Here is a 10,640-nt window from a genome sequence, read left to right as displayed (position 1 = left end):
CAGAAGAGGGCATTGGATCCTATTACAGATGGTTGTAAGCCACCATGTGGTTGCTGGGAATTGAACTCAAGACTTCTGGAAAAGCAGCCAGTGTTCTTAACCGCTGAGCCATGTCTCTAGCCCCCATCACACCTCTTTATGTGCCAGTACAGTTAGTTCTCTTTTTGAGAAAAGGTCTCATGTTCCATTTGGCCTGGAATTCACTCTGTAGTAAAGGATGTCCTTGAACTAGTTGACCTATCTTTATGTCCTCTTACCGGCTTGTGCCACCAGGCCTTGTTACCACAAGCCCTCTGTTGAATCTCCTGCACGAGAGAAAACAAAAATCTTACAAGGGTATATTATGCATGTTGTTTAAAGATATGCCTGCCACGTGGTGTTCAAATTGTCAGCTCCTGCAGGTAACCATTGATGTACATCGTGTAACATTTGTATTCGTGTAGGACTGGGAGTGGGTGCTGTCAAAGACGGTTGAAGACCATGGTGCCATTTAAGTGTAAAGTACGATACTTGGGTATTTTAACCATTTACTTCTTGGCTAGTGAGGCCAAAGGATCAGGTACAGTGAACAGTAGCCCTTCCTCAGGTCAACTGGTCTTGATGGCAGAGACACTTAAGCTTTTTGGACTGAATCCGTACTGTCAGTCACCAGTGGTTGGGGGCGGGGCACTGGAGTAACCTTTAGGTCCCCCATCCTGTCCTCAGGCCTCTGGAAGTAGGGATGATTGAGCAAAGGAGGCCTTGAGTGCGTGCGTCCTCTTCCTCGCGGCTGGAGGCTCTCCACCGTAACGGGAAGCGTTCACCGTAAAAGCAACTCGGCCGGCTGTCCAGGCCCCACTTCCGCGGTGGGCCCCTACCCTCAAGGCTGTGCGGTTTCCGCCTGCCGCGGGAGCGACGGGCTCGCGCGCGGGCGTGGGCGTGTCCGGAAAAGGTGGCCACTCGGACGCCATGTGGCCCAATGCCGAGGTCCCGAGGGCGGAGCCCCGGCCGGAGGCCGGCCCGCCTGGGGGTGGGTCTAGGCGCAGCTCCAACATTTCCAAGTTGCCGGCGCCCCCCCCTGCAGTGACCAGGGAGCCACCGAGCTTCAGTAACTCTAGACGAAGCTCCGCGATCCCAGTGCCTGGTTCACCGAACGAGGTGGGCAGACGGCTCGGGACCATGACTAGAGCTGGCATGGAGCGGTGGCGCGACCGGCTGGCACTGGTGACGGGAGCGTCGGGGGGCATCGGTGCGGCCGTGGCCCGGGCATTAGTTCAGCAGGGACTGAAGGTTGTGGGTTGTGCCCGCACCGTTGGCAACATCGAGGTAAGGCTCCGCTGGGCAGCGGGGACGCTCTGAGGGGACGTCGTTTCCACGGGGTAGGACTCTGAGTGGGGGGAGGGAGAGTGGCTGTGGCGGAAGCAGGGACCCTACTCTTTCCAGCCAGTGACCCTGCTCTTTCCAGCCTGCTACCCTAGGGCCATTGGCAACGGACTTGAGGGCAGGAGTAATAGATGTTTAGTAGCTAGAGGATCTAAGTCCTCTCTAAGTCCTATTTTTTATAAAGAGTCATTCACTCCTGATAGCCTGTGCCGAAGTATACCAAATCCTGACCCCTGGTATTCTCTTCCCTTACCCCTGCCATCTTGTGCCCCCCCATACTGGCAGGTGGAAGAGGAAGCCATAGGTCAAGGGCTAACTAGGCAGCCAGGGAGAAGGGGGAAAAAAAACCTGGATAGCCTAAGTGGCTAGATTAGTTTCCTCTTGTCCCCAGACCTCACCCAAGCCACACCGAGTAAAGTGCTGGCCAACCAATGAACAAGAAGCTAGAGGTCTTGAGTCTTTGACCCATGACTGAGGGTGGGGTTAGGGTGGAAGCTAGCTCTCCTTTCAATTCATATCTGAGGCTCAATTCACATGCCATGAGCCCAAAGGGTGACTGGAATGTTTACTTATAGATTCTTCTCTCTTTCTGATTCATTTTCCTAGGTGGGACTGAATAGGTGGAATAGGGCATTAAACGTGTAAGTCTTGAGAAGACCAAGTGTTATGGATCCAGAACTCTCTAGCTTTTCTCTTAACATGCTTTTGGGGGTTCCTGGAGTTACGAGCCTCATCAGATCAGAAAATATGGCAGGGGGTTGGGGGGAGATGGCCATTTGGGAGAAGACATAAGAAATTCCCATTATTTGCCCTGGCAGGACCACCATCAGGTGTGTGGGTTAGTCCTTACCTGAAGGGCTCTATCTTCACCATGGCTCAAAGTCCTCTGACAGGAAGGGGTAAGAAGGCCTTGGGTGGAGGCAAAGGGAGAAGGTATTGCAGGAAGGAGGACTGTCCCCTCCCCAGCTACTGGCCAAAGGTACACTTTATAGCCTCTCAGATAATCCCAAGGTCACCTGGCTCCACCATTGCCTCACTTGGCCCCTCCCCTTCCCTGGAGAAGCACAGAGCCCTGCCCTGGCTTCAGAGCAGAGAGGATTAAGGCCAGGACTGGACAACTAGATTCCCTAGTTTTTTGGTTTTAGTTTTGATTCCCTAATTCTGAACCCAGTCTTGCCTTCTCTACCCTAAGCTAAGCCAGGAAAGGGAATCCCTGAATCCTAAGGGAATCTCCAAGCAGATCATTCAGCCCTAGCTGAATGTCATTAATCGAGAATTTCTTTGCTGTGTGGGGATAGCCCCGATTTCAGGTCATTTTGGAGATCAGTTGGAGATGGCAGAAGTGAAGCAAGGAGAGGCAATAACAGGGAAACGGGTAATGTTCTACACACAAACACACATATATACACAGACACACATACCCACACACACAGAGAAACACACATACATACACACACATAAAGACACACAGACATACACATAGACACACAGACATACACACACACAGACACATAGACATACATATAGACACACACACACATAAAGACACACAGACATACACATAGACACACAGACATACACACACACAGACACATAGACATACATATAGACACACACATACAAACATAAACACAGACATACACATATATACACACAGATACATATACAGATATAAACACATAGACACACAGACATGCACGTACAAATAGACACATATACACATACACACATAGCTTTGCTGCTGGGGATTTTTAGCCTGGGCGGGGTGAATTCCTGGGTTTCTTGCTTACTATCTGTTTTTATTCAATGATGAATTTGCTGATATTAAAACTAAGCTTGGGTTCTGGTATTCTACTGGGAGGAGTCCTATTCAGGGAGGTAGCCATGGACAGTAAAGTCAGGTGGAAGGGGGCTTCTGAGTCCCAGAGGGGCACCATTTTTAACTCACAGAAAGTTACAGCAGTAAGGAACCTGACGTAGCACTGGGGAGGCAGAGGTAGGTGGACCTCTGTGAGTTCAAGGCCTGGTCTACCTGTCAAGTCCCAGGACAGCTAGGACTACGTAGAGAGACTCCATCTCAAAAAAAAAAAAAACGAAAAGAAAAAGAGCAGGAGAGAATTTATGTGGTCACCTGATTGAACCTTTTATTTCTAGCTTCACTGGGGAGGAGGAAGGGGCTCTAGGCCAGGGCAGTTGGCCAAATTGGCCTTCCTCTAGGGCAGCTTCTCCCCGCACCCCGCTGCAATCACACAGTCACCTTCACATGGCTCACGGGCCTCCCACAGCCTACTTGCTTCCAACTTCTAAATGTCAGTTCCCTCTATGCCCAGTGGCTCTGCTTTCTCAGGGCTCTCCCGTATGTCCTGAGGACATGCACAGGGAGTGTCTAAGGGGAAACTTGGGGTGGGGTGGGGAAGTAGGGATTACAGAGTCTGTGTTGTAGGGTCCACTTGTAGGGAGAAAGAGGAGAGCTCATGGAGAGCTGTGTCTAGGACTCACCTTTAAGTTCTGTCTGCCTTCTGGGAAGAGAAGGTGGCAGTTCAGAGCTGAGCCCTTCTGGGAGGGACTGGCTGATGTTAAAGAGAAGAGAATTTGGGCCCTGGGGTAACTAGCTCAGGGCCTCTTGGGAGTCAGCAATGGAAGAATGATGGGCCAAAGGTATATATATATATATATATATATATATATATATATATATATATATATATATATATATTTACTTCTGGGTATTGGGGAAGGTGCCAAAAAAGGAATCTCCCTTGCATGCCAGGACCCCTGCCTTCTCCTTTTGCCTTAGCACTGAAGACTTTAATATTTATGTGAGACTCCTTGACTGGCTCGATCCTTCTCCTTCACTCAGGGAGTGTCCTCAACCCCTTGGACTTTGGCCAAACAGACCAAGCTTTGGGGACCTTTGGGGAGATGGGCAGACCTTGCCTCTCTCATATGGCCAAAAGGTGGCTGCCGCTAGAGTGCTCTGGGTAGTCACCCGGGAGGGAAGGCTGACCCTGGGTGAGGAGGTTTGGGAGTGAGCAGCACACCCCAGTTAGACTCCTGTTGGGTTTCATAGGAGCTGGCTGCTGAATGTAAGAGTGCAGGCTACCCCGGGACTTTGATCCCCTACAGATGTGACCTGTCAAATGAGGAGGACATCCTCTCCATGTTCTCAGCTGTCCGATCCCAGCACAGTGGCGTGGATATCTGCATCAACAATGCCGGCATGGCCCGGCCTGACACCCTGCTCTCAGGCAGCACCAGCGGATGGAAGGACATGTTCAATGTAAGGGTTCCAGAAGTGGGGCCAGAGGCTGGGTGGTGAGAGGAGAGTAGAAACCAGGGGCCTACAAGACAGAGGAACCCTGGGGACAGTTTCCCATCGGGGTACTTTTCGATTTCCTACTTACTATTTGTCTCACAAGGGTAGTGGGTAGATAAACATCCTCCCAGCTCCTGATAGTTCTGAAACTCTAGACTGGTTGGGATGGAAGTAAGATTGCAGGGGAGAGAACTATAGTTTTTTGAATGTCCCTGCCCATGCTGAATACCTGGGAACATGGTCTTAGGGGATGAAAGGGAACAGGGGTGAGAGAAGTTATGTTTGCATCCAGCCCCACTGTAACTGTGGGGCTCGGGCAAGTTCATAACAGCCTTTGAGCTTCGGTCCTGTCAAACTTAATTGGTTTGCATTACCTGTATCTCTAATTAAGTTTGACACCTAGATCATCAATACCACAAACTCTGCTGTCACCATGAATGGTCTACAGAGTGTGGGAGAGCAATGGCCTTGTAAAGGGCTGGCCCCTGATCAAATGCAGGCTAGTTGGTCCACTGCAGTATGGGCAGATCTTGGATCTAAGAGAAATGGGGAGTCTGTATTATGCTTCAGAGCCAGGGGCTGGTGAGATGGCTCAGTGGATGAAGGTGCTTACCATTAAGACCCAGGAACCATATAGTGGGAGAAGAGGGTCAGTTCCTACAAGTTGTCCTTTGACCTCCCCATCAGCAGTGTGGCACATGCACATACACACACACACACAATAAGTAAGTAAGTAAATGTAATAAGAGCATGTGCAGGTCAGACACAGCCTGGAAGACATGTGTTTCCAACTTCTGGGCTGCATTATATAGGGTGGCATTTGGGCAGTGGTTTTCAACCTGTGGGGTCATGACCCCTTTAGAGGGCATCAAATGACTCTTCCACAGGGGTTATCTAGGACTTCCAGAAAACACAGGTAATTACATTAGGATTCATAAGAGTAGCAAAATTACAGTCATGAAGTAGCAACAAAAATAATGGTTGGCGGTTGGCACAACACGAGGAACTATATTAAAGGCTCTCAGTATTAGGAAGGTTGAGAACCACTTCTTTAGGGTGTGAAAGTATTTGAGAGGCTGAATGTGATCTCTACATCTGAGATCAACAGGTCAGGATTAGTAGGTACTTAGAAGTGGAACATTGAAGACTTGCCTTCTGGGAGATCAGAGTGTTAACCCTCACGTGTAGAGGCATACATCTACACCTGACCCTCAGCTTGCCCACCTGCAAAATGAGGGACTCCGAAGTGCCCAAGGCCCCTCTGTTTTGAATATCGCCTAAGTCCGTTAGCCCCATCCTAGTAGGCCGAGACCTAGGAGGCTTCCTTCATGCTAGGGATTCGTTTGTCTTCCAAAGTCCCCACAGTTCCACCCTGTTAAGAGGACTGGAAATGGGGCTGAGCCCTTTCTCCATCCCAAGTGTTGCTGAGGCAGGTCTTCACTGAGGGTGTTCTGTCCTGATGCCTGGGTGACACTTGATAACGTGAACCAGCTAATCTGCCACTTGTCCCTCTCCTCTGGAGAGGAAAGAGGCAGCAGGACCCGATGAAAACTTTATCTCTGCTGGCCTCTCTGGCAAGGCTAATGGGTGGAGCAGACAGCAGACAGGCGCTTCATAGCAGATAGCTCTGTAGACCTCGGCTCTGTGAACGGTGGGGACTTGAGGTCAGCTCTGCCGGGAGTGGCAAGTGACTCCACCCTCTGAAGATTCCCCATACTTGGGCCTGTTGCCAGGGTAAAGGTGAAAGGCAGGCATGTGAGCCTCTTTCACACATGATGGGCGGGGATTCCATCGGAGCTGAGGGGCTGAGAAGAGCAGGGAGAGGGCCTGGGTTCTTTGTATGAGGAAAAAGATCTAGGGCGTTCCAAGAGGGTTTCAATCTGTTTAAGAGGGAGCAGGTCTGGACACTGTCCCTGGGCAGAGTGACTGGTTTCCTGAGGGAGAGAGGTCTGACTGTGGCAGAGATGGCCAGCAGAGTGTCCTGGGCTTGGGTGGGAGGCTCATCCCTACCGAGAGACCCAGCCAGGAAAGGAGCTGCCTCTGCTGTCAGCGGGAGGAGGCCCCTGTGAGGGGTGGGGCATCCCCAGAGAAGGCATCCCCATCCCCACCATCCCCGTGCTGTGCTCCGCAGCTCTAACACCTGCTCATTGGGCCCAAGCTGGAGACACTCTATTGCCTTCCCTGGCCCACAGGTTAATGTGCTGGCCCTCAGCATCTGCACTCGGGAAGCTTATCAGTCCATGAAGGAGAGGAATGTAGACGACGGGCACATCATTAACATCAACAGGTGAGGCCGGGCAGCTGAGGCTCAGGTCTTGGGACACCATTCAGATAGGGATCTATCCATCATTCACCCTCTAGATGGCACTTCCTTCAGTAGTGAAATACGGATTTAATATCCAAACGGCATGATTGTTGTCTAGAGAGGGCAGCTCAGCCCCTGCCCTCCATAGCCAATGCCTGGGAACTCTCCTGGGACTGAGTGCCACTGTGCCTCTTCTTCAGGCCCTGGGATCAATCCGCCTTGTAGTCCAAAGGGACTGCACAGGCTCTACCATAGGAGTGCTCACTGTCTGTTGGGGGCATAGCCTGCACCAACCCCAGAGGTCTCCCCACAGTGGACACATATCAGTAAGCACACAGACGACATTGTGAGGCTGGCTGACTGCCGGAGTGAGTGTGTAGTCAGCACAAGGACAGCTTCCAGGCAAAGCCGGCTTTGGGAGCTGTGCAGATTGCTGAGCCTACATCTATCCAGTGGACCCTAGGGGTGGCCATCAGGGTTCCCTCCAACAAGGTTTCCCTGTCGGCCTCTGGGTGACGGGGCTGACCAGGATAATAGGAGCACTGCCCGTGTTTGTGGAACTTTACTCTCTCCTCTCTCCCCTTCCCTTCTTCCACCCAGCATGTGTGGCCACCGAGTCCCATCCCAGTCTGTGATCCATTTCTATAGTGCGACTAAGTATGCCGTCACTGCATTGACAGAGGGACTAAGGCAAGAGCTCCTGGAGGCCCAGACCCATATCCGGGCCACGGTGAGGCTGTGGTCTAGCCCTGGTGGGAATGGCGTGGGCCCAGCCCTCCCACCTGCACATGCCCAGGAAGGCTTGCTGAGAGCCTCTGGGCTCAACAGTGCAAAAGTCTTGGGTGCTGCTACTCCTTACAGGGACTGTCACCTCAAAGCCAAGGACCAGACTTACACTTTGAGTGGGAGAGGGACAACTTTAAGGCAATATGGAGCGAGACTAAGGGAAATCACACACAGTGACTAGATACCAGCACTCTGGGCTCTTCCCTAGAAAACCACATGACTTTGGGTAAATCACTGAACCTCCCTAAGCCTCAGTCTTCACATCTGTGAAATGGAATGATGCTTTAAGGAACACTTTTTTTTTTTTGTTGTTGTTGTTGTTCAAACACTTTATTCAGAGGCTTGGAGAAGAAAGGCTGTGGAAGTCCACGCTGTCTACTGTCTTGTGCAGGGCAGACCTTACCGTTCTCCCTGTCGCTAAGAGCGGAACACTTTTTATAAAGCATTAACAAAACATATAGGAAGGGTTCCATGTGTAGTCCAGGGTCTTGTGAGAGTTGCCAGTCGGAACTCTCAGTGGTGACTTTGAAAGGAGGAGGACAGTTGAGGACATGAGGCAGATGTCACTGTGAAGCAAGAGCCCTGTGGCCTCGATCCTTTCCCTTCAACCTCCTCAAGGCCTATAAAGCTCAGGCTGAGGAAGACCTCTCTGTTGGCCCAGTGTATCTCTCCAGGCTTGGTGGAGACACAGTTCGCCTTCAAACTCTATGACAAAGACCCTAGGGAAGCAGCTGCCGTCTATGAACACATAAAGGTGGGTCTCCTTCTGAGCCGCGAAAAGCTACTCAGTCCTTAAGCCCCCTCAGACTGTACCCTCTGCCGCACTTGTCTCTCCTGGGGGGTTGGGTGGGAATGTGGATGTTAAGAGTCCCTCAGAGGTGGGAAGGAACTTGGGTCAGGGTCAGGTCTACTCTTGTCTGAAACACCCCCACCCCTGTTTTCAGTGTCTCCGACCAGAGGATGTGGCTGAGGCTGTCATCTATGTCCTCAGCACGCCCCCACATGTTCAGGTGAGTGTGGCCTTAGCTGTCTACCCACTAGGCAGAGCCTAATGGTGCTGAGAAGTGGGTAGCAGGGAGTCTCTAAGCAAGAGCTGCCTCAAACCCTCTGCTTTCTACAGGTTGGAGACATCCAGATGAGGCCCACAGAGCAGGTGACCTAGCGTTCTGTGGGGAGCTCCTACCTTCCCCACCCTTCATGGCTTGCCTTCTGCCTCTGGATTTTAGGTGTTGATTTCTGGACCCTGGATCTTACTTTCTATAGCCACCCCACTAAGCGATAGTCAATTCGTCAGATTTATTCCCATTACACATGTGAAAAAATGGGCTGGGGAGAGAAGATATAATGGCTACTGTTTTATGTAACTTCTTCTGAGTCTCCCCCTCTCGGGGCTCCTTAACCTTTGCTTCCTTTTGACCTAGGAAAGGGGTATGGTTAAAAGGGGCGTGGCTCTATCCTCTTGCACCCTCCCCCTCCCGCTTAGGGTTGGAGCAGCAGAGATCTCATCTTCTACCTGTATGGCTGCAGGCTCCCCTTCCCAGCCCTCCCACCCCCAGCTTCTCCAGCCAAGTTTTGGCCCTTCCCCTGGGGTCCTCACTGCACTCTGACCACGGCTACAGAGTATCAGGGTCTGTCTCCTATTACATTTCACCGCAACAATTAAAGAGAAAGATTGCAACCTACTCTGCCTTCAGAAGTATCTTTCAGGTTTTTTTTTCCCCTTCTTGGTGATCAGTGTGGTTGGTGTCTCAGAATTTCTTCCAGGTAACTGGGAAGGTGGGTAGACTTGGAACATCACTTCTGGAGTGGGAACAGGAGATGGTTGGCTCCAGGCTAGCCAAGGAACCAAGGATACAAATGTCTCCAAAGTACATAAGTGAATAAGTATATACAGTGGCTGCTCTAGAGGACTCAAGCTTGATTCCCAGAACCCACATGTTGATTCCAGCCCCAGGGAATCCTACATCTTCCTCTCTTCTCCTGGGGCACCAGGCACACATGTGGTACACAGCCATACAGACAATATTCCCCCACACATGAAAGAATTTTGAAAAATAAAGTAAGTTGGAGCCAGGTATACTGGTGCACACCTTTAATTCCAACATTTGAGAAGCAGAAGTAGGGGGACCTCGGTGAATTTGAGGCCAGCCTGGGCCACACAACGAGTTTCAGGCCATCCATGAGGGCTGTTTACTGAGACATTGATTTTTTTTTTTTTTTTTGGTTTTTTGAGACAGGGTTTCTCTGTGTAGCCCTGGCTGTCCTGGAACTCACTCTGTAGACCAGGCTGGCCTCGAACTCAGAAATCCACCTGCCTCTGCCTCCCAAGTGCTGGGATTAAAGGCGTGCGCCACCACCGCCCGACACGAGACATTGATTTTTAAAAAGGGTGGGAGGGGGGCAAGAAATGACATTGGCTGCTCTTCCAGAGGATTCTGGTACAATTCCCAGCACCCATATGGCCGTTCACCATTGTCTGTAACTTCAGTTCTAGGGGATACAACACCTTTACACATGTACATGCAGGCAAAACACCAATGCACATTAAAAAAAAAAAAAGAAGGAATCATTAGGAAAAGGAAAAAAAGTTTAAAGAGATATTCAAAAAGACTAGGCTGAAAAGAATCAGTAGGAGTCTGGGCAGTGAGCAAAGGAGTCCCAGAATTACCATGGGCCAAGGGCATCGGTTGCTTGTCAGCAGAAACATGATAGGCTTGTTGGGGCTTTCGGAAAATGGGAAATATTCTTGGGGTTATGCTGGCTGGTGCTGAGGGTCTGACAATATACGCTTCTGGGAAAAAGTCCCAACTATCACGTTGTGCCTGGATTGTAGGAAGGCACCAAGTCCGATGATTAAACAGATGGCCAACC

At 50.8% G+C, this 10,640-nt stretch overlaps 1 protein-coding gene across 3 annotated transcripts; it reads left to right on the top strand.

Moving 5' to 3' along the window:
• The first annotated feature begins 846 nt into the window (after positions 1–846).
• On the top strand, positions 847–9,451 carry Dhrs11 (dehydrogenase/reductase 11). 3 transcript variants are annotated; one of them, XM_031353567.1, is made up of 8 exons: positions 861–1,305; positions 1,969–2,003; positions 4,489–4,642; positions 6,871–6,965; positions 7,584–7,713; positions 8,431–8,523; positions 8,714–8,779; positions 8,890–9,451. In XM_031353567.1, exons 1-8 carry the CDS (start codon positions 949–951, stop codon positions 8,929–8,931), a joined length of 972 nt encoding a protein of 323 aa, XP_031209427.1. In that variant the 5' UTR covers positions 861–948; the 3' UTR covers positions 8,932–9,451. The 3 variants fall into 3 exon arrangements, 2 of the variants coding, with proteins under 2 accessions (XP_031209427.1, XP_031209426.1); XR_004113518.1 differs by lacking the exon at positions 1,969–2,003 and having other exon boundaries at positions 847–1,305; positions 4,433–4,642; positions 8,388–8,523; XM_031353566.1 differs by lacking the exon at positions 1,969–2,003 and having other exon boundaries at positions 869–1,305; positions 4,433–4,642.
• Positions 9,452–10,640: the final 1,189 nt, after the last annotated feature.

The sequence above is a fragment of the Mastomys coucha genome, unplaced genomic scaffold, assembly GCF_008632895.1.
Source record: "Mastomys coucha isolate ucsf_1 unplaced genomic scaffold, UCSF_Mcou_1 pScaffold5, whole genome shotgun sequence".
NCBI classification, from domain to species: Eukaryota; Metazoa; Chordata; class Mammalia; order Rodentia; family Muridae; genus Mastomys; species Mastomys coucha.
Note: the sequence above shows the minus strand (reverse complement) of the source record. Positions and strands in the feature narration are given on the sequence as shown.

What these genes read in the sequence shown, in the direction of transcription:
- Dhrs11 (XM_031353566.1), top strand. Translation starts at nt 949, where the DNA reads ATGTGGCCCAATGCCGAGGTCCCGAGGGCGGAGCCCCGGCCGGAGGCC. An exon ending in GCACCGTTGGCAACATCGAG is followed by an intron (nt 1,306 to 4,432) that starts GTAAGGCTCCGC and finishes TGGGTTTCATAG; the next exon opens with GAGCTGGCTGCTGAATGTAA. An exon ending in CACATCATTAACATCAACAG is followed by an intron (nt 6,966 to 7,583) that starts GTGAGGCCGGGC and finishes TCTTCCACCCAG; the next exon opens with CATGTGTGGCCACCGAGTCC.